Source organism: Lissotriton vulgaris, chromosome 9, assembly GCF_964263255.1.
Source record: "Lissotriton vulgaris chromosome 9, aLisVul1.2, whole genome shotgun sequence".
NCBI classification, from domain to species: domain Eukaryota; kingdom Metazoa; phylum Chordata; class Amphibia; order Caudata; family Salamandridae; genus Lissotriton; species Lissotriton vulgaris.
The window spans coordinates 571704679-571728689 of NC_141697.1; the positions used below are offsets into that span (position 1 = coordinate 571704679).

Here is a 24011-nt window from a genome sequence, read left to right on the forward strand (position 1 = left end):
CTAGCTTTTCCATTTGGAACTTCTCAGTTGATCCGCTCTCTTTAGTCGACATTGTTGTTCGTTGTGGGGTGAGCTACTCTCTGTACGTTATGCGGTGATTCGGATCGCGCCGCTGGCCACCAATGTTAGACGGACCGGGAGGGTCGGCCGAGATTACGGGGAGAGGTCTCCAGGGAGAGCCGTCTCCAACGACTGTACAGATAAGTAACTTCCCCCCCACAGACGGACACCACACAAGATTGAAGGTTAACGAGACTTTATATGCACTTCTTAGGTTACGTTGATATAATACAAGGAGGTCTGGACTCAGGGGTCCCCTCGGTTCTGATCTCTGGTTGAGGAAAAGGGTAGCGGGACAGTCTTAGTTACCAATGAGTTCAATAGCTCTCAATCCTCGAGCTCGGCGTGGTTGCTGGTCGGGCCGTGGAGGAGCCAAGCAGGTCCCGAGATGGCTGAAGGGTGGTCGGCGGGCCGTGGAGAAGCCAAGCAGGTCCCGATATGGATGAAGGATGGTCGACGGGCCGTGGAGAAGCCAAGCAGGTCCCGATGCAGATGACAGTTACAACGGTCCGCGGCCTCGCCAGCAGATCCGGACGACGGTGAAGGATGAAGGTTACGACGGCTGTGGCAGCGCCAACAGGCAGGATGATGGTGCACAGGACAGAGCTACGGCAGCGCCAGTAGTCCGTCCAGGATGAGTTCTTCTTTCGTCTCTCGACTCCAAGATACAACTGCCTTCCTGTTCTGGAGCTGCCCCAGTTATAGGGCTGGCGTGCTTTGATGTCCGGACCTTCGCACTTGGAGGTCGGGAGGTCCGGGATGAGGGAGTCCAGACACCCAGCAGGGGGGTGGAGCCAGCGCCCGGGGAGGCGATGGGCGAGCGGCACTTGGCGGGGGAGAGCCATCGGCACCTCTTTCTCCCATTGACTTGCCAAGTAGCCCGCTCACCTCCTGGGTGGAGGGTGGTGCCGGAATGTCTGAGGCCGGGCTAGGCCCGGGGTTGAGGTCGATCGGGGGCCAGGCGGCCTCGTGGCGAAGTGTCCAAGATGGCGGCCCGGGCTGGGCGCGTGGGTCGGCCGTGGATCGGACCCACGAGGTTATCATGCTCGAGGGCAGGTGTCCCTGAGGGGACGTAGGACGTGCAATGGTGGTGTGTGGTGCTTGTATGACTGGCTCGGGCTTGGTCGAGCCGGGGGAGAGCGGCCCGTCATGTGGCCTGTCCAACACTTAGTATTTTAGAAAAGGCTGTAGCGTAGTATGTTAGGACTATAAAAACTTCCCAACTGTGGGCTGGCATGGGATAGAAAGCCAATTCTGCTTTATTTTTAAGAGCTCTGGAGTGATCAACTCTTCTGAGCATCTGGACCTAAATAAGAACCCAGTATGGGCTCTGTATGCTGCAAGGTTTTATTAAAGAAATTCCGCTCAACACGTTTTTGGACCTTGAACACAATACAAAATGCCTAAATCATAATCGTCATTTTTTTCCACTAGAACTTGTGTCACTTTGTTTCACCTACAAAAACATTACTCTTTCCAGACCGTATTTTTCTCCTTTGTTCCTATTCTGCGACACATTTCAGTTGTATGGGGCACATATTACTTTATGTGGAGCACTTATGTCACACTCACCTTGCCCTCAGAATGATGTGCCTTGCCCCATTCAGTCATCACGAAGACGTCATTGACAGAGATGCAGGCGATGACGGCAATGCCCTTCCCCTTCAACTCTTCAGCTTTCTCCACGTAACCAGGGAGGTGGGTCTAGTCCATCGGACAGAAGGAAGGGGGAAGTGAAGGTTAAAAAAAATAGAGGTCAGATTCTTTGCCTCCCTCCCTCCTGGGTTCATAAGAAGGGCTTCAGCATCAGCTAACGCATCAGGGCCACACTCATTCACTCCAGTGTCACTTCCTCCACATTCCTCAACCTGGCATCAGCCCCACCTGACCGAGAATCAGCCAGGAAAGTAAAAGGATGCAGTCTGTCCAGGTAGAGTTTTATTAAGATTGAATGTATCTAGCAGGGCGAATCAGAAACAGCAACCGCCACCGACCAGCTCCAATTGATCCTTCAGCTGGAGATTGTCCCCATGGAAATCCCAACATTCCCTATCCATGGAAATCCCAACCCTCCCTGGATTCAGACCAAACACATCCTCCTTCTTAGAACATGAAACAGCAATGTTCATGTTAAATGAGAACATTAAAAATGAGGATACTATGATACATTAGCTTAAAACAAAGAAGAAGATCATAAAAAGAAAACGAAATAAATTACAAAAAAAAAACACTACTGGAAACTATGAACATTAGTGCACACCTGACCAGAGTGCCAAAAACCAGTAAGAAGAACTCTATAAACATGTGCACGCCTGACCTAAAGATACAAAAAGACTTTAATCATAAAATTTGTTCGGCAACTCCCTTCACTGTGAAACCCTAGGCACCCCTTCATTATCAATTTCATCATGTACCACACCTCACGCCCTCCTCCGCCTCCTGTCCTCAAATATCACACCCCACATCATGTGCAACCGATATCCTTCCTTAATTTCTACATTTACCATCTTCTAATCTCACCACACTCACCCTCATTTCCAAAACCTTAGGTACTGAAAAACTAGACTCCCTTGGGTAAAATTCTTTTGAGTTCTTAATTCTCACATAATCTCCAACTGACTCCTTAACCTCCTTTCACATGTAATCCATAGTGTTTTGCACGTGTGGGTTCGTATTCCATTCTAGTCGCCACTAAAAGGATGCCGTATGTCCAGGTAAAACTTCATTAAAATTAAGTTTATATAGCAGGACAAATCCTAATCCGCCCCCGACCAGCTCCAACTGATCCATCAACAGGAGATTCTATCCCCTTGGAAACCCCCAACATTCCCTACCCATGGAAACCCCAACACTCCATGGATTAAGACCAACACAAAGTTGGAGGTAAATGTTAATCTCCGCTCTACACTGCATTGACCACTCACTCAGATAGCAGGGAAGAGTAAAGATGGCTACCTCAATCTGGTTGCAGGCGATTATCAAATTGCGACATGTAAGCCACTAGAACAAGCATCCCAATTCTACACGCAAACCCTTGCTTCATTGACAGATTAAAGGGAGCAAGGGTGGCTACCCCACCTCGTTCAGAGAAGTGTGGGCATTGCTTGCACATCAACCAGATAACATCCCCTAAAGACATGTGGTAGATAAAACCAACCACAACCTTCTCCAACCTATGGGGGTAAATAAGCAGGAGAAAAGCAACTCACAGCACAACCATTTCCTGTACATATGGGAGCTACAGCCTTACCATGGGCCAGTGAACGGTAAGGTCTGACTCATTCATAAAACTGCAGTGCCCATGAAGGGATATGAAATAATTAGCGGATAATAGGTATTAGGGCAACTGTATTAGGGTAACTAGAGACAAAAGGGAGCTGGTAGAGACATGGCAGCCAGCAGCTCCAAAACATGAACGTGTGTGACGGTTAGTCTCATTACAAATCTTTCAAGGAAGGAAATAAAAGAAATGTTAAGAGAAAACACCGGTATCAAGTTACTAAAAGACGCCGCAAAGAGGAACAGGAAAAGCAGAATAAATTCACTGGAGTAACAGGGTGGAGTCTGTTGCAGATTACTGGAACCCGTGGGCATAGAGGAAAAGACTGGTTTTCGACACTCCTGGGCTGTTATGAAATACTTTGAGAACTGTTTCCTGGTTCTGCAAAGCATCTCCTACAGTCTGGAAGCACTTTGCTATCTTAAGGTGAGACGAAACTGCTTCTGTGCCACAACCTCACCCAGTCAGCCCAACCCCCTCCCCGAGAGTGTTTAATAATTTATAAACTGAGACCTGCCTGACTGGAAGACACTCCCTTACAGATAAAGTAGACACGCCTGGTAAGCAGTGCCAGGTACAAATTATTCATTTATTGGTTTACTCCTGCATTTATATTGCGCATACCTAGGGCAGTGGAGTACTGGGGAAGCACCAAAAAGATATACAGTAGACCACAGCAGCAACTGTGTGTATCGAGCTCGAACAATAAAATAGCTGAGAACGGGGAGCCAATCGGATTGGAAGTTGGGTGTCTCCCCCTTTCTCCATCTGTGTGCCCGGTAGTGAACTTGGTGAACTGAGTGCCATACAAGTCAGCACGCTGTCGATTTTGGGAGGGCATTTTCACCAAAGGTGCATGCAGAGTGGGCCATCATGTCATGCAGACCGCTTAGCATCCTTTTTGTATTTCAGGAAAAATCACCTTTAAGTCAGGATTTGATCGTGACCCAGGCAGGATAAAAGAATGGCAAAGAGTTGTCCCCTAAATAGGGCAGACCGTGTGACATTCAGAAGCCTGTGGCCTGGAAGTGGATGGACTTGGTTCCCGAAGACAGAACCAGCTAAGGCGCCAGAAGTGAAACAGGACAGTTTTCCATCACTAAATGATAACTAACCACCGGTTTGGTAGAATGGGAAATCAATTGGTTTACATCTCATGTTCTCACCAAACCCTAAATGATTTGCCGTGGTCACCACGGCAATCATTTAGGTCAATCATTTTGTTCATCATTTTTTGGAATCACACGATCTACTTCATTCCACTCAATCGGGCTTTCGCCCTAATCTTAGCACTGAGACGGCGCTGCTGGAGGTGTCCGAAGCCATCAAGGAGACGCTGGACTCGGGTGGCAGAGCCATGCCGATAATGCTACACTTGTCGGCAGCCTTTGACACCGTCCCCCATGAGGGTTTGCTAGTCAGACTTAATGAGATCGGTCTGAGGGGGGACGGTGCTTAGCTGGTTTATATCTTTTTTGGCTGGCCGCCGACAAATCGGTCTGGGCCTCCTTTAGCTTTGCTGAGATGCCGCCTTTGGGAGTCGGAGTCCCGCAGGGTTCTGTGTTGAGCCCGACTAACATCTTTATGACCCCTCTGGCGGCATTGGCTGAGTCTTTCGGGGCCCAGATCGTATCCTATGCCAACGACACCCAGCTGCTCTTTACCTGTGGGAACGGAGAGGATTTTGATGGAGAGAGTATCCGTGAGTGCCTTGGGGCTGTTTTTGAATGGCTCCAACTGAACAGCCTCAAGTGCAACTCAGACAAAATCGGAGTACTCTTCTTCGGTTGTCAATCCGATCCAGACTGGCAGGTATGGTGGCCCGCTGACATGTCTCCTCCGGTGCGATAGTCTCAGTTGGCTAAGAATTTGGGGATCAAAATGGACAACGGCCTGACTTTAAGGTCTCAGATCCTTGCCTTTACCGGCACCTGTTTTGGTCTCCTCCGTATGCTTCGGAAGTTTTTCCCTTTGCTATCTGAGGACCATAGGAGGACTACAGTACAGGCCTTAATTGGTTCAAGATTAGACTACTCCAACGTCCTATATCTTGGCCTGCCGGAATATCTCCTGCAACGGATGCAGGTGGTCCAGAATGCAGCAGCGCGAGCCATTTTTGGCCTGCACAGGCGAGTCAGTCTCTGGCTTGTTGCAGTCTCTTCACTGGCTGCCTATCCGGAAGCGGATAGTTTTCAAAGCCCTAACTCTTGCACATAAGGCCCTCTATGCCTCGGGGGCTAAATACCTTCAAAGGAGGCTCGCCTTCTATCGTCCGTCACGTTCTCTGAGATCAGAGTCGATGTTTCTTGCCACTGTTCCTCGGGTGAAGCTGGCCCGTATTGGAGGTCGCTCCTTTATGTCCCGAGCTCCACAGCTTTGGAACTCTGCCCCTGACACTGCGCAGTACCTCAAATTTGCTGGCCTTCAGGAAGGGCCTGAAAACTTGGCTTTTTGCCTCTTAGACTCCCTTTTTTTGCTGACTCAGTTTTTCCTTTATTCTTTGTGTTGTGTTTGTCTTTTTCAGGCTATCAATAAAGCGCCGGGACACTTGCGAGTAGCGAGCACTATAAAAGACACAATTAACATAACATAACCAGAGAGGTTCTCAGAAACCACTGTTAGACTAGCGCTCACACATGCTGCCAACTTACAAGGCCCAAGGATAACAAACTCAGCATTCATCACAACACTCAATGGCAGACACGCAAGGACCGCACTCACCTTGGAGCAACCAGGGGTGAAAGCTCCAGGCACGCCAAAGAGGATTCCCTTTTTTCCCTTGAAAAATTCTGCCACGCTGACTTTGTTGCCCGGCTCGCCCTCGTAGACCTCTACATCAGGCACCGAATCTCCAACCTGCAACTGAAGGGAAAAGTGTGAGTATGGGCATGTGGATCCATCGTGGGGGGGGGGGGGGGGGGGGGGATATCATAGACCTACAAACCACAGGTAAAATGTTACTTACCTCAGTGCTCTTTCATTTACAGAACAACATCACAAAGGCAAAGATCATTCACACCAGCCGTCCGGTGTGTTGGGTGATGATGCCTTACTGCCAAGAAGAGACCACCCTGGCACTACTGACATGCAGAGTAGAGAACAGTGCTAGGCAGAGGATTTAGCTGGGGAAAATTAGCAGGGGCATCAATTGCTTTGAAAGAGGAAGCAAGGGGGGCAGATGGTTGTGGTAGAGGGCAAGGCTGGCATTATGTGAACAATCAGTGGGAGGAGAATGACAGTTGATGGAGCAGGAAGCAAAAATGAATCAACTGGGTGGAGGTGGTGGCCCTGCGCAGAGGCAGGGTTGGGGGAGACAGTTGGCAAACACTTCATGGAGAAATGTTCTGAAGCAACCCCACTTCCTGGGAAACCTCGGGTGCTGCACAGTATATGGAAATACCTCTTGCACCCTCCTTCCTAGAGTCCAATGTCACATACCCATGAAAAAGCATATTGGAGTAAGGCATATCCATTGGCAGAGAAGCTGCCAGATTAAGTACTAAAACGAATTCACTACGCAAGCTCTGGCATAGATAATCAAACTAGTGTGGGCTTTACTGCTAAATTGTGACGTTAGTGTCACATATTGGGAACTGCAAGAACCCCAGACAATTTCTGAAGAAATACTTTCTATTGCTGTGCTAATAAAAACCAAGCCTACAATGTTGATACTGAGTGAAAATCCATATACCTCATTGCAACCAAGCAACAAGAGGTTGCGGGGCATTTGAGACCAGACATCGGAGTGGGAGGAGACAAGCAAGTGGATGGAGGTGGTTAGAGGGTGGCAGGTGGAGAAACACTAATAGAAGTCGGGTGACTGAACTCTACCTTCACAATTGGCGGGTCGAACAAACTGGCCCACTGCCTCTTTAGCCTTTTAACAATTGGCCGTTCTTTTGGCTTGCAGCAATCTGCTTCATATTTGAACAGAACAGAAGTGAAAGGTTTGGCGACTGGATTAACTATGGATTACATTTTATTTATTTTAAGGGCGAAGACTATCGTAGTTTATACATAGGTTTCAATGGCCAGATTTGTGAGGAACCTCCAACTAATCCACTTACAGGGGTTGCTGGAGAACCTGAAAACCATTTTATAATAGAGGGGGCAGAAACACAGAAGATTAGGACTGACTCACAACTTGCCATTGTACTGCAGAAGGTCAACTACATTTCAGGCAAAGCAGAAAAAACCAAACCATTAATTCACCTTTTTGGTCTAAGGGCCAAAACAATGATAACAGCAATAGTGCGTGAAAACCCTGGTAATCGCCTACTGCTAGGCAGCCGTATCATTTTTACAGGACTCTAATTCCTGAAACCTACAAGAGGCTACGTAAGATCTTCTGGTGGATCCACACCGAGACCAGGAAGACGGTCACCCAGGCCCTCGTCACCAGCCGTCTGGACTACGGCAACTCCCTCTACGCCGGAACCACCACCAAACTCCAGAAGAGACTCCAGCGGATCCAGAACGCCTCAGCACGACTCATCCTGGACATCCCCCGTCGCAGCCACATCTCCGGACACCTGAGAGACCTGCACTGGCTCCCGGTCAACAAGAGAATCACCTTCCGACTCCTCACCCACAAAGCCCTACACAACCAAAGCCCAGGATACCTCAACCGCCGCCTCAACTTCTAAGCTCCCAAACGCCAGATCGATCGACCGGCCACGCCCTCGCCGCCACCCCCCGCATCCGAAGAGCCACCACAGGGGGACGGCCCTTCTCCTACCTCGCCGCCAAGACATAGAACTCCCTCCCGACCCACCTCCGCCTGACCCAGGACCACCTCGCCTTCAGGAAGCAACTCAAAACCTGGCTATTCGAGCAGTAGCGGACTCCACTCCCCTAGCGCCTTGAGACCCTCTGGGTGAGTAGTGCGCTATATAAATGCTTTGATTGATTGAGGTGTTCGTATATTAGCCACAAGGCAGTCTGCTACCACTCCACAAATGTCTACTTCTGGTAGGAGTGGTGTAAAATTCATAATAACCATGACACATAGATTAGGTTTGGTGAGAAGGTTTATTAATGCAAGAGAATACCACAAGTGGGGCGAAGGAGATTGACAGCTAGGAGGACTGAGGGAAAAATTAATATGATGATTTTAGCAGCTTAACATAGTCAGTGAAATGGATAAGGAGGCACTATTCTCAGGAAGCCAACAAGAAGCCGAAGGTGCCCACATCGCAGCTGCTCACCGCAAAAAGGATGTTAAAGGAACCTTTGTTGGTTAGAAGATCTGCCAAACTGGACATTAATGGCCACATTACCTCTTCCAGAGAGGAGAGTCCAGAGAAATTCACAAATCTCATTTCTCTGGGGATATACCAGATATACTACAGTGTGTGAGGGCCAGACAACACTTCAGTAAAAGCATTGTGTAGTAGGGACCACTAGAAGGTCCTGATGAGTAAGCAGTAGGGGACTGCTTACGAAACATGTCGACCTGGTAGCAAGCTATTTGCTCTACCTCAAAACCCCCTTCTTAACATTCCCAGCTAGAGAAGCGAATAAGATATTTTTCTACTAGCCAGGGAATTTTTAACCTTTTTTCTTGCACTCACATATTAGGTCCCTACACTTCACTGACACCTCCTGCACCTACACAGCCTTTTGTCACAATAAACTAGTGCTCCCGCGTAGTTCGTAGGTTGCAGCATGCCCCGCCCCGTTAGAGGTACGGGAAGACCCCCATGATGAAGCATGACACTAAATGACTTTAGTGTGTGAGGGGTATTTTAAAAAGCACATCTTTTCAGATCTAAGAGTGCCTAGTATTTCACTAGACACAGAAAATATTAATCTATAAAAATAGTCACCACCGCACGTTGTGATCTTTTTATAAACAATTGGATTCTATCAAACAACCATAGCAAACACTTGGAGCCCCATCGGAGAACATTTGCAGGTAATGGGACTTAGGAAAATAAGCATTAGTAAAGCGAAATGGTGTTATGGTTGGTTATCGAACGTGGTTGGTAGTAGTTTGGCAAATCTGTGCGTGTTGCCTACACGTGTCCCATAAAGATCGGCCCATAATGAAGCAACATCTTGGATACAACAGTATGGAAGACGGGCGTTGTACCCCTCTGCTGAACAGACTACAGTGGTAGAGTTAACTGTACTCGTCAAAAAGGGTGTTAAGAAAAGGAGCCAGAAGATGAAGATTGTATTGTAAGTGTTGAACTTAAGACGCACAAAAGAGCTATTACATAGTAAATACATTTGACAAATGTGGCAGTATTTTTTATTGCAGTTTAAATCAGTGTATTGCACATCTCTAATTTGTGAGCAAAAAAAGCTGCAAATCCATGACCATGGTATCCTGGTAATACTGAAAAACAAATGGATAGGCCAGGGTGGTGATTAATGAATAGCTTGGTGTCTTAATGATAGGCTAGTCATCAAAACAGCAAGCACTCCAAGCAATAAAATCAATAAATTAGCATTTTGTTGTGCAAGCAATGAAGTCACATCAAAGAGCAAACACTGACTGGCCATGAGAAGAAAGAAAAAAAAAAAAAAAAAAACCAATGCCAATGGCTGGCCCTATGCCCACTCTGCTTTTATTGCTTTTTTATTGTACTTTGTGAAGAACTGGTGACATGAGGTATTAGCTGAAGCAGTGTACCGAAAGATGTAACAATTATTGGCAATGCAGATAGGTCAAGATTGGGATTGTACTGTCAAGCGAGACCTAAAATTCCATGTACATTAATGACTGCCTCCTATCTGCGCTGCTGCTAGACAAAAATGCTGCACAATCGAAATTTGCCTAGCTTACGTAACGGTAAGTTTCAATTCTATTAAGGACACGGAGGCGAGGATTATGCTATATCTTCCTTCGCTTTAATAACATAAAGAAACCACAGCAGCTTAGGAAAAGATATAATAAGAACAAAAAATGCTTTAAACATAAAGCATTAACGTAATGTTCAACAAAAAATCAACAACAACTCCCAAGAGTCTCTTTGTCATAATCATAGTCCACAGTCCTTTGTCACTGTTCACCATCCCTATATAACCGGACTTCCCATCATCTTCCTCCTCTTTCTTCGCGCAGATCACGCTAAGCCTCATTGGTCCTGTTTAGCCCCGTCGTTGCCTGCCAAAAAAGGAACAGCATCAGCGAGGTGGCCCAGGAAAAGTCACAACAAGGCGAGGAGCATACAGTGAACAACACAGTATAGACAACGTCAAGGAAAACGCTTTACTTACTGCCATACGGGTGGGCAGAGACACCACCGTAGTCCGGGCGGGATAATCCTCGCCTCCGTGTCCTTAATAGAATTGAAACTTACCGTTACGTAAGCTAGGCAAATTTCGATTCTATGTCAGGACCGGAGGCTTCAGATTATGCTAGTTTAAAGCTTACTTACCACCAACTGAGCTAAATCCACCACTGGCTTAAAATAAAACCTCTTGAAGGTGGAATCCGAGGACCAGTCCGCCGCTCGCATAAGGTCCTCCAGACGAGCACCCACCGAGAATGCCTTAGAGGCCATGGCCCCCCTGGCGGAGTGTGCTCCAAAGAGAGAAGTATTGATGCCCGCTTCTTGCATGACCCAACGCACCCACCGAGCAATAGTGGGGGAGGAGACAGCTTTGTGTGGCTTCCGCAGGGCAATCAACAACTGACGCTCGCCTGGAGGGCGCAGATCCAAGGTCAGGTCCTCATATGCTTTGAGGCATTGCACGACACAACTTAGGAGTGTCAGAAAAGGCTGGATAAGAAATGGAACGCGACGACGTCTTAGTGCGTCGGCCCACCGTAAAAGTAACCCCATCCGGGGAAAAAATGCGTGCAGAAACATCCAGCGCGCGCACGTCCGAGACGCGCCTACAAGAGACCAGACATAACAACATGGCTAATTTCGCCGAAAGCTCCTTAAGAGACAGATAAGAATTCGCTGGCCACGACAGGAACAGGTTCAGAACCAAATTGACGTCCCAAAGGACGGAGTACCTGGGTTCTGGCGGCAGTGCGAGGCGAACCGCTCGCAGAAGCCGGCACACAAAAGGGTGTTCCCCTACCGGATGGCCATCGATGTTATCATGGCCCGCAGAAATCGCCGACCGGATAGCATTGATCGTTCTATACGCTAAACCCTTGTCGGCCAAATGAGCCAGGAAATTCAGCACGGGAACAAGGCCGGCGACCATGGGATCCAAATCCCTTCGTAAACACCAACGCATCCACTTAAGCCAAGCGGATCTGTAACGCTTCGTCGTACTATCGGCCCATGCTTTGGAGAGCAAGTGCTCAGCTGACCCCGAAAGGCCCGGGAGCGTCCAGCGTCTCCTGAGAGCCTCCACGCCACGAGGCGGAGAGTGTTCTGTATGACGAGAGGGTGAGGTTCCTGATCCGGGCTCGTCAGGAGCAGAGGAAACAGGGGGAGTAGGATTGGAAAAATCCCAGGAAAGTTCCAGAAGAACCGGAAACCATACTTGAGACCTCCACAGCGGTGTAACCAACACCAGGTCCGCACCCTGGCGGCGTATTTGAGCCGCCGTTCGCATGATCATGGAGAACGGGGGAAACGCAAACGGCTGTTCCCGACTCCAATCCTGCAAGAACGCGTCCGTGGCCTCCGCCAGAGGGTCCGGACTCCAGCTGTAGAACCGCGGCAGCTGGTGGTCGAGACGGGACGCGAAGAGGTCCACCGAGAAGGGGCCCCAAAGGGAGTGTAGCCACCGGAAGACTCCCGGATCCAGTTTCCACTGGCTGGCATCCCTGAGATGTCGAGAGTGCCAATCCGCTACTTGATTGGACCGGCCTGGCAGATACTCCGCCGTCACCGCAATGTGACGAGACAGGCAATAATCCCAGAAGTCCCTCGCTAAATCCGCCAAGGCGCGGGACCGAGGGCCTCCCAGGTGGTTCACATATCGGACCGCCGAAACATTGTCCATTCGGAGCAGGACACAAGCCTTGACCGAATCCTTGGTCCAACAGCGAACCGCGAAGGAGCCCGCCAGGAGCTCCAAACAATTGATATGCAATTGTTGTTCTTCTGACGACCAGGCGCCGCCGGTGGAAAAATCCCCGCACCGGGCGCCCCAGCCCGACCTGCTGGCGTCGGATTCTATGACCAAGTCCGGAGCCGACCCGAAGATCGCTCGCCCATTCCATGCCTCCATGTGAGACAGCCACCATGACATTTCCTCCTTCACTTCGTCCGTGAGGGGAACCCACTGGTCGTAACACATCCCACGGCGCAAATGCTGTGCCTTCAGGCGCTGAAGAGCCCTGTAGTGCAGCGGGCCTGGGAAAATCGCCTGGATGGAGGACGATAGGAGGCCTACCACCTTGGCGACATGACGCAGTGACGTACGATCCTTTGCGATCGTCTGCCGAAGCAGGTGTCGTATCTTTGCGACCTTCCGACTCGGCAGGCTCAAGACCGCCTGAACCGAATCCACCACGAAACCTAAAAAGGTGATCTGCTGAGCGGGAACCAAGACCGACTTGGAGCCGTTGACAACGAACCCCAGCCTCTGAAGCAGGCCGACAGCCTGACGCAGCTGTCCCGTCAGCACCTCTGGGCACTGTCCCATGAGGAGGATGTCGTCCAGGTATACTATCATACGGACTCCCTGGCTTCTGAGAAACTCCACCACCGGGTGAAGGACCTTCGTGAAGCACCACGGGGCCGAAGAAAGACCGAACGGCAGGGCGGTGAATTCGAACACCTTGCCGTCCCACAGGAATTGTAGGAAACTACGATGAGGGGGGTGGATGGGAACGACCAAGTAGGCATCCTTGAGATCCAGTCGCACCATCCAATCCCGAGGGAGGAGCACGTCCCGAAGGAGGTGGATTCCCTCCATCTTGAAGTGACGGTAGACCAACCACCCATTGAATTCCTTGAGGTTGATCACAGGCCTCTTGCCCCCATCCGTCTTGTCTACCAAGAAGACGTTGCTGAGGAACCCATGCGGGTGGCGCGTTGATAGGCGGATGGCTCCCTTGCGCAGCAAGTCCGAGACCTCCCCGTCTATCAATCGCGCGTCGGAGTCTGAGAAAACCATTGGGCGCGGGGGCCTCACCTGAGTTGGCTGGTCGTGAAATTCTATATGGAAACCTCTCACAGTTTGCAAAACCCAAGCATCGGCAGTGAGCAACTCCCACTCCCCGTAAAAGCTTGCCAGCCGCCCCCCAATCGGAACCTGATCCAAGCAAAGAACACTCACCGGGGGCATGTCCTTGTCCGGACTTCTTCTGGAATCCTCTTCCACCATAGCGTTGTCCCCTCGTGGGGTAGAAATTGGTGTAGTTGGCAGAGGTCTGGTACTGACCTCTTCCGGAGCCTTGTCCACGGTTGTTGGTCTGCTGACCACGGCCGATCGCGCGGCCCCTGCCGCGACCGGCCCCTCCAGAAAAACGCTGGTGAAACACCTTCTTGATGCTGGACTGGGCCTTGTCCAGTGACGTGAACGTGTTCACGAACCTTCCCAGTTCGCGGATGAAAGGTTCACCGAAGAGGCCACCCTGGGCCACTGCACCTGCCTCAGACGAGGCCAGGTCCCCCAGCTTCGGATCCAGTTTAATAAGGAGCGACCGCCGTCGCTCCGTGGACAGGGCACAGTTGGCGTTGCCCAAGAAGACGATCACCCTCTGGGCCCAATTGGAGAGCACCTCCGGTGAAATGGCGGTGCCATTTGCTCGAGCCTCCTCCGCCATGTCGAGGATCTTAGTGGCGGGCCCGACCGCATCCAACAGCTTGTCCTGGCAGGCCCGCCAGGACCGATCGATCCCCTTCCTGGGGTCTTTCATGAATTTCGCCAGGAAGGTGGCCATCTTGGGGTCCAACTCTGGGGTCATAGCCACCTTCCCCTCCAGAGTAGGCCGCGGGCATTCCCCGCGCAGGCAACCCCTCGCTTCCTTCTCCAGGGGCTTGCGCAGCCGGCCCGCGACGAACTTCGCCACCGTCTCCCCCGGGGCCCAGGCCGCGGATCGGGGATGGACAATCTCGTCCGGGTCCAGCATGCCCGACTCATCTCGGGGCATTTCCTTTCCCGAAGGCGCCGGGAGCCAAGATCGGGTCGACTCCCCGTCGTCATTCGTGTCCGGAGAATCGTAGATCGGGGAAGCGGGCGCCGTTGACAGACCGCCCGAAGTGCCAGGGTCCACCAAGGGCGTCGGAGGCACCGCCGTCGCTTTGGCCAGGAAGGCGTCACGAAGACGCTCGAAGGCGTCCTTATCCACGCCCTGGGACTCCGATGAAGGTCCCTCACTCCGGGGTCTCTTCGGAGCGGGCGGCAACCCTCCGGACGTCCCCGGGAGCACGGGGGGCGGCGGCACCTGCGCCGCCGCCAGCTTGGCACACTCCTCCACGATGCGGGCCGAGAGGCGGTCCTCCATGGGCCCCACCACCTCCGTCACACAACGATAGATGGAGCTGTCCACCGCCTGATAAAACTCATCATCCTGCAGATAGGGGCAGGCCTCCTCCTCATACTCCCCTTCCATGTCGGAACCAAGGGCAAATGCGGGGCACCCAAGAGGGCGGCAACCGAGAAAGTTCTCGAATGTGGGCAGGCCCAGCGGCTGCGATCACGTTTTGGGCCAGCTGACGTGGCAGGTGGGCTGCACCAACCCCCAAGCGCGCAGACCCTCCTCGCCGGGACCGGGTCTACGTACCCCTCAAGCGCGCTAGGCCACACACTGTTTAAAGAGGTGCACAGATCTCGCCCGAAGACGATCCACGCGGTCAAAACCGCTATACAGGCCCCAGAGGGCGTCAAAATTGTGAAAGTACAGACCCGGATCACCAGGTGTCAGAGGGGTACGCGAGGGTCGGCCCCTGCGCAAGCAGACCCCACGGCGCGGCTCCTCGTACTGCGGAGGTGCGCCGGAGGGTCGGCGAGACGACAGGCCGCCCCCTTGCGGTCTATGTACACACCGCACACGAGTGGGAATAAAGTCGCGTAGGAACGAAGAACGTTCCCGCAACCAGGGACTCTGAAAGGGAATAAACCACACAAGGAGTCCCCAAAGACCGCAAGACAATCAAGTACAATAAAGAAGACAAAATAGAAAAACACTTATCTGGCTGCGGGAGCAGCGAAGAAAGAGGAGGAAGATGATGGGAAGTCCGGTTATATAGGGATGGTGAACAGTGACAAAGGACTGTGGACTATGATTATGACAAAGAGACTCTTGGGAGTTGTTGTTGATTTTTTGTTGAACATTACGTTAATGCTTTATGTTTAAAGCATTTTTTGTTCTTATTATATCTTTTCCTAAGCTGCTGTGGTTTCTTTATGTTAATAAAGCGAAGGAAGATATAGCATAATCTGAAGCCTCCGGTCCTGACATAGAATCTCTCGTTAACTAAGACACTTTAAGGGGCACACGTGCCATTGTAATGCTATTAAAAGTCAAGCTCTGGAAGCTGGAAAAAAGGATCATAGCCATTTAGAGACTAGACTTTGTGGAAGCACACAACTTCTGCCCAATCAAAACATGTATACCAAGCTTCCAAAATGTGGGCTGAGTCAAAAGCAATCTACTTACTGATGGTCCTCACATAATGGTCTGGCAACAGCCGTGCTGTCAAGCCAGACCATAAAAAGCAACCAGGGCTTAAAAAGATGAAGACCTTTTCTGCAAGCCATCAGCAGAGGTAGGTGAAAAGTAGAACCCGAGTTATAGCACACCTACAAAAGGAACTGTATGAAAGTAGTATATTCACTTCATGTTGCTGTACTGGAGCGGAGCTTTTACTCTTATGATAGCAGGAGATGTGAATTTACCTTTCACACTATGCAAGAAAACTAGACATGATCCTTTAGAAAGGTTTGGATTTAATTTCCGATAGTCAAGTGATTCGGTTATTAATACCCAGTCTTTAATCCAGAAACCGAATTAGCCAGGCCACACGAATATACCAGACGTACACCCCCTTAAATATTATGTATTTGCTCCAGACAACTGACAACACGGACATTCTACCACATAAGAAATCATAACCGAGTTAACTGATGTCTGTCCAGAGTAGATGCAGACACTGGTGCACCAAATTATAAACTCTACCTTCACAGAGGTGTTAATGGGCAACTTCTAAATCTGTACAGAACTATGTGAATGTTTAGCGCCAAAAAACATACAAAATGTGGATATGAGGTTGACAAGGTAAACTACCCTTGCATAAAAGAGGTATGATTATCGCTCACCAGAATTGGTCTCAACAAGTTCAAGAAGGTTGGGAACAATTTAGATACACCACAGTTCTTTGTAATATTTGCTGGTGTTGGTGAATTAAAGCAAATTAAAGCCACCATTAGTTTAGACGCCCAGATATTCTTCTAAATTATGACACTGAAGTCACCGACCCTCTTCCTCTGCCACCAGAAGAATACATTGATGCAAATAAGAAATCCTGCTTGGTGAACCATATCTTAATGGCCACCCCACTGTTCTTCAGTGAAGGTTTGGATTCACTGTCAAACCTTTGTGCCTGAATACATCCCAATTGCATGCCAAATATAACCCCACTGTTCTTCAGTGAAGGTTTGGATTCACTGTCAAACCTTTGTGCCTGAATACATCCCAATTGCATGCCAAATATCAGCCAATGGGATCTGAAGGTTATACATCGGCTTACCAAAAAACAAACAAACAAAAAAACACAAAGCTGAAGTGAACATTCGTTCATGAGAGAAATATTTATGACAACTTGGGTATGTGTTAAGGCGCAGGACGAGAGGCCAAAGTGACATGCAGCTTTAAGGCACGATCCACGTCTTAAGTCAAACAGTAAGCAGAGGAAAATTAAATAAGAGCAAGCCAACCAGGCAATAGGTTGAAAATTATTAACACCATCTCCCTTCTACTGTAGGGCAAAATTCCCCATTTGCTTGTGGCAGCTAAAAAGTAATAATCAAACCACTAGCAAATTTACCATAGAGGCAACATTCATGGGTTAAGATAATGGTACTGCAAGACTGTCTGACACAAGGATGGGAACAGTTTCTTTTTTTTTTAAAGAAGGTGGGCTATATAGGCCTGTAGTCCACTAGGAAGTCACTAGCTGTCAGTCTAAATTATTATTAGATGGCACATCTCACTACACATCCCTTTCGTCCATGGACTGTTTGTGTAATGAAGGGGAGATCAGCTGTTCTTGTGTCTTGCACAACGGAAGAACATAACAGCACAGAGACCAAGATGCACATGCGCCAAGAAAATACACCACACAAGATATCGCATGGCTGCTTGACAAAGTCAAGATTTTATTCAACTGTTGGGGGCACTAAATATAGGTGGGGTAATGTAGCCACCTTAAACCTTTGGTACCCGATAACTTGGTTAATTGAAACAGATCATACAATTTATCACCACCCTTGGGGTTCGTATTCTTGTTTAAATCAGTCAAATGAACTTTGTACTTTTGATTTGGATGATCCACTTTCTCCCTCACATATGACTATTTGGTATATGTTTAGTGTAAACCTAGCCAAAAGGCATCAATAGCAAAGAGATTGAAAAAGTGGCTGGTTTGGTAACTGGGTTCTAAAAGCAGAAGTGGGCATTTACTGCATTGTGGTCTAACATTCTCCAAAGAGGAGTATCTTTAACTCTTTCCTTGCAGACTTTATGGGAGATCTCATGGATACAGGGATGTTGCTTCTGATCTTGTGTGCACTGATGGAAATGGGGCGTTGTCTTCCTTCTGCACTACTTTGTCTCCATTCTGGGTTGTACAAACCCAACTTATGTCCTTCCAAGAGAAGAAATACAGATGTTGAGAAGCTACTGATAATAATTAGGGGAAGGTAAGGGATAAAGTTAGCAAACATATATAGTAGTAGAAGAAACACGGGCAAAAAAAAGTGTATTTGTGAAACCCATAATGTTGGTGCTGTCTGATAATCTCTGGCTTTGTACATGCTTATTCAGTTTTGACTTTCTAAATCTTATAGTTTGGGAGCTGATGAGATCTTAGTTTACAAAAACTGAATTGGCTAAAAAATTGGCTAAAAAGCTTTTTTGGGGCAAAAAAATAAATACAAACAGGAAAAATAACCACACACACACACTCTGCCATAGTAATACCTGCTCTGAAAGGGACTGCTGTGGGAGAATGTTCTCCCTGTGAAAGGGCAAAATGATGTCACTAAAAGCAGACTTTGCCAATGGCTGAAGTGGTCTGCCCCATGCTGTAGTGGGAGGAAGAACAAGCACTGGCAAAGCCAATAGGTCCCACCTATATAAGAGCTTTTGGCTTTGCTAATGTCTTTTAGCCATGTTATGAGCAGCGTGGCTGTGTAGTGAGGCTATAAGTAAAGTGTGTAGTGTCATGCGGCTCTTAATTTTAATGCAATTTTTTGCAAATAGTGTAGTCTGAAGGGTTGTTACCAATTAATTCAAAGTGGACAGTAGAAGTTGTAGAGAAATATATGCTGTGTATATTAGAGGTTATAACAGTGCCAAAAACATAACAGTTTTGCCTTTACTTTCAGCATAGCTTAAAAGTCGCGATCCTCTGCAGTAAATGTTAGGGGAGAGGTGGTGGTGTAATGGCCAGAACTGCCCAGTCTGGAGCTCGGGGAATCCTGTTCAAGTCTTGGCATTGGCTTAACATCTTGTCACTGAGCAAATCACTTACCCTTCCCCTGCCTAGAAAAACGAATGTGTAGTTATGTAATTTAACTGTTGAGCCTGTAAAGCGCTCAAATCAAATATCTATGGATTGTGTTCGTAGCATGTAAAACTGCAAAGCAAAACTGAAGTAAACAAACAAAAAAAAAACATGCAACAGCGAAGTGGGAGGTAGGGTGGGATGGGTCTAGCAGGGAATGGTGAGACTGGCAATCCATGATGGGGAGGACAGGCATAAGCAACAATAAATCGCATATATACTTAATCTATACTTGCTCCATGCTGTAGCAAAGAGATAAAGGAAGTGAAGCTCCCATGCATTTACCAATGAGAAGCAAGAAAATGAAAGTGCGAATCAAGCCAGCCATTGGTAGGTAACGGGCGGGCTCTGCAAGACTCTTGTGTATAGAATATCTCTTGCAAGTGAGCGCACATGCACTAGCAGCGCATGCGCTTCCGCAGGCGAGACCTAAAAAACGTAAATGACAACAAAAAGGCTGAAGAGGGTTTGGTTAAAAGTCCTAGTAGTTGATCATATAATTTTAGTAAAATCTAAAAGAACCAGGTTAACGCCAAACCTAAAAAAATATGGGTTGAAGCGCATCAGGACGACTGAAGCGAATTAAGGAAAGATTTAAATATTTTGAAAACATGTTTGGTGAAAGTCCAGTATTACACATCTCATACCCATCAGTTCGCAGAACATGCAACTCTAGATCACGTTTCTAGTGCTGGGTTGGAGCATGGGCACAGTGCCACAAGGACCACCACCACACCAGCAATTAAGGACTTCACAAGTGCTTGTCCAGCCTCGATTCAAAATGAGCCTGACTTTGGTAAGTGGTGAAGTCATTAAACTGCTGATAGTGGAGGACGCAAGAAGGATTAGTTAAGCACGCCAACCTAGCAGGCTGGGAGAAAGATTAAAATAAATAAATACAGGAAGATCTCCTGGCAACAGTGATTGGAGTCCGAGGGGCTGCAGAGTTCAAAGGTGGTCATGGATAAATACAACATTGCGGTAAAATACTAGAATCACTACTTCTATGGGATGGCACAAGAGGATAAAGGTTAGGTGAAATGTGCGCAGGACCAGACCGAGGAGGACCAAGAAAGGGATGTCAAGAGTCACAACATTGGTACAGGGAGCCATCGTCTGATCACAGCTGCATAACATCAATTTCCTTTGTGTTTTATCCTCAGAAATTCAAAGGAAAGAAGGTTTCTTCACCTCCTAGTCACTCCGGGGCATTCCACCTTGAATTGCAACCTAAAAGTTTCCTGCCAGACTAAGCAGCTTCAATCTAGCCACCCCAAACCTTCCAGAGGCAATAATGGGCGCCATGTCAAGCATATTTGCCCCTCTTCAACTACTGTTTGTGGGTTCCTCTTTCAACACTGGCCAAGAAGATCCTTGTGGTTTACAGGAGGATCACTCTGGAGATACCGTCCACACATGCTATCAGCCACTGAACCAGTACAACACACCCTTGTACTGGCCTCTCTTCTGGGCGGGGGTTTGATCTCCTCTACAATGGCAGATCAGCTTCACTTGCAGGTGATACCCGATAGAGCTGGTGCACAGTCTCTTTAAAAGGCCATAATAAGTACAAAGTAATGGCTCAAGGTTAAGAAACATTAATGCTTATGTGGGTCATTGGTGGGAAGCACACCAAGGTCAAAATAATACAAGCAGCTTTTGAAATTCCAAGCACTCCAAGTTCTTGTGTCAAATCGGTTCCTGGGCTTTCCAGGCAGGAAGGCAGCTTGTCCCATACTATTCGAGGAGTTTTGTATATTGGGCCTAGATAGCCTTGGATAAAATCCGATCACTGCTATGCTTTGTCCCAAGACAACACATTAAAGGAAGTGTACGTTTCAGAACAGTTGCCAGAAACAGGTCTTAAAGGAACGTACAACTCATCTCAACGGACTAAACCGCTCTAGCCTGGGGGCAGGGACACAGGAACTAAGGACATGAATCCTGAGATTACACTAAATATATATATATACATATATACACACACACACATATACATACATGTTTAGAGAGGTGGGGTGTAATAGGGTTGTAGGATTTAATTAAAGGAAGCTACGTGGGAACGGAGTCTACAAAAGGATTGCGAAAAAAATTCTCACAACGGATATGTAACATGCTCCGACTAGAAGCGGGAATTCAACTACACACAATTGAAATGTAATTGCTGTACACTTTAAAAAAGCATGAAGGACTAGTCACCCCATGGGGAGCGCTGTTCGAGAACTGCAGGAGCTTTTGGAAACATACTTTATGATTGAGACAAGAGGCTTTTAGAGATTACCCCTTCTAGCTGAACCATTAATGTACGAGTGGGGAATGTAATGGGGGAAGAAGCATTAGTAGTTTTAGAGGTGTCCAGATACATGAACTGCAACTACACATCTGGCAACTCAAATGGGAACTAAAGCTTTAGCCATCACAAAATTATTCTGTGTGTACGTCCTAGTATCAGCTTTTGAAGACTGATTTTAGAAAGAGCTCTATTCAATTACTAAAGTCTGTACAATATCAATGCAGATTTACATATGGCTTGTCTCCGTCTAGACTGGCATAGTGGGTAAAAACAATGGACTGGAATGTGCCACAAGGGATTGCCATTAGCTTAGATTAATTCAAGCAATTCTTCTAACACTTTACAGTTTTTTAGGGCATCAATTTCTGCTACAGAAAATGTTGCTGGGACAGTCTGGCTGGCAATGAACTACTCAGAGATAAGCGAGTCAGCGAATTGGAGGGGAGAGCTGCACCAGAGCCAAGCCAAGAGTGTGGCTTGGCTATTAGAGCACGTGTACGAGTGGAGTCCTGAAAATGTTTGATATGTAAATCATACAACAAACCATGTAAATGTTGATAACTTCTCTTAAAAATTCAAAAAGTATTTCTTTAACGCTGGAAGCTTTCATAGTTATATTTCATATTATAGCACTGAGGAAGTACTTATTAAAAGTAATGGTTTCCAATCATGAACTTGGAATCATTCCCGCCTCAGTCTCAACATCGCAGTGCCATTAGTGAGCATTTGCCTAAGATCACACAGTTTTAGCGAGGAAGCCACTATTTGGCCAGGTTTTCTAGTTACACTTTGTACAAATTAGCCACTAAATGGGTATCAGTCTTGCTTTATGTAAATATTTAGTTTTTACCTCCTTGTATGTTTTACTGCAGTTTTTATATAGCACAAACTCAACTTTTAGACAGAGGTTGAGTGATTTGCCCAGAATTGCAGGATGTTGAGAAACTGCCGAGACTCGAACCTGGTTCCAAAGTCGGCAGCTCTGGCCGTAACACTACATCCAAGGTAGAGCAAGTGCAGCAGATAAAAACCACATGAAAGCTCCGGTAGCTATGGACTCAAGGTTCCAACAGGACCCAGAAACAGGTTTCCGACTCAAGCTTTCAGTGACTCACCCACCTCTAAAACGGCTATATGAGATTTGATGGCCAAAAGATTAGAAAAAAATTCTAAGACTAACACTCGAATTATGCAACATGAAATTAATTTGAAGCCTAATTCGGAGACTCTTCCTCCTTCAGGTCACTCCTCGTTTGACACCCCACCAGCAGAAAGTAGCTAACACCTCACAGGCACAGGGCACTTTTGCTGACTGATAAAGTAATCAGGTAAAAAAGGGCAGTTCAGTTGCAGGTTTTGAACCAGTGACTGAAACAGTTGTGCCAGGTACACTTAGCAGTACCTGGGTATTACTGCTGCAGGAGAGTTGGGCTGTTTCCCCGTAATTTTACACTGCAGGCACAGAAAGCTGTGCATGCCAAAACTAGAGTGACCACCTCTAGGTCCTTACTGACAGTTTCCAGTCTTCGATGTTTGAGTGTCAGCCTAAGGTACTCTGGGCGTTGGTGCCATGTTTTGCTGCCTTTTAACTCATTTGACTACCACACCTGCGTTCAAAGATTTGTAGGTGAAAAGTTTAGGGCTGAAGGCAGTGACCATAATGACCTGGCGTTAAGTGGTCGCAGTACCAGAAACACAAAGACCTAGTAGCATATAACAAGTTAAATCTCACAATGAACCCGTAAAAATATGTGGAGCAGTAATGCAGCCTCCTATTAAATATCCTCCACATGGAGCAACAGAGTGCTGCATGAGTGGGGCACATTTACAAGAAAAAGTGCAGCACTTGCCGATAACAGCAAACCGTACGGTCCCTCTAGTCACTAGGGTGACTTTCAAGCACAGCATTGGCTGCCCCAATGAGACTAGATACAGCTTTGCAACCTATATAGTCCAATCGAATTAAGAAGGAAAGAGGGAGCAAACTGTGCAACAAACAGGAGTAAATACATTTAAATACATTTTTTTTTTAATGAATTATCGGAAACATCATCATCGATGTAGGTTAGACATAACAAATACACCAATACAAAAATGTCCCAATTGAACAGAAAATGCCTGCACATTCAATGGATGCTATTTAAAATCTAACGTTGCTGCCATTTGTAAACTGCCTTATCTGCCATTAGTACAGCATCAGGTTGGGTAGTGGTGCGTTCAATTGGCAGAGAGCATGTGACTTTGGTATCTAGGCGTTCTACGCAGCATTTACCAGTTGCTTACACATCTCTTCGGTGGGTAAAATGTTATTCACAATAAATGAATCTGTTGCACTTGGAAGCCCAAGAAAGCAATTATATTTACACTGTGGTTTCTGCCACTCACAGTATGTTTGTATAAAATATCTGAAGAGTGCATTCAGCAGAAAACAAGCCTAAATGTGCAGACATCTTGCAATAAAAGATGCGCCAGTTTTATTCCGAGCAAGCCAGTTGTGCTGTAAAACCTCTTTACTTATTATGCATGTGCCATCTATTAAAAAGAATTTTAAGATATTGTACATAAGCCCTGAACAAGCATTGGCAAAGCAAATGGGTTTCTCCATTGAGGTCTATTGGCTTTGCCAATGGTTTTTAACCAAATTGCGCAGCATCTCGTCAGGTGAGTCAGACAGCGACGGTAGATGTAGTAGGAAGGTAAAGGCTAATATGCACCTAGAAAG

General features: G+C 47.6%; 1 protein-coding gene across 1 annotated transcript in view; it reads right to left on the bottom strand.

Moving 5' to 3' along the window:
• LOC147691850 (peroxiredoxin-5, mitochondrial-like) overlaps window positions 1–24011 on the bottom strand; it is a 46347-nt gene that overhangs the window by 19046 nt on the left and 3290 nt on the right. Inside the window, exons 2-3 of the mRNA XM_086938125.1 lie at window positions 6062–6202; window positions 1633–1764 (exon numbers count right to left, since the gene is read on the bottom strand). Of these exons, the coding sequence (XP_086794251.1) occupies window positions 1633–1764; window positions 6062–6202 (273 nt within the window). The remainder of the gene's footprint in view (window positions 1–1632; window positions 1765–6061; window positions 6203–24011) is intronic.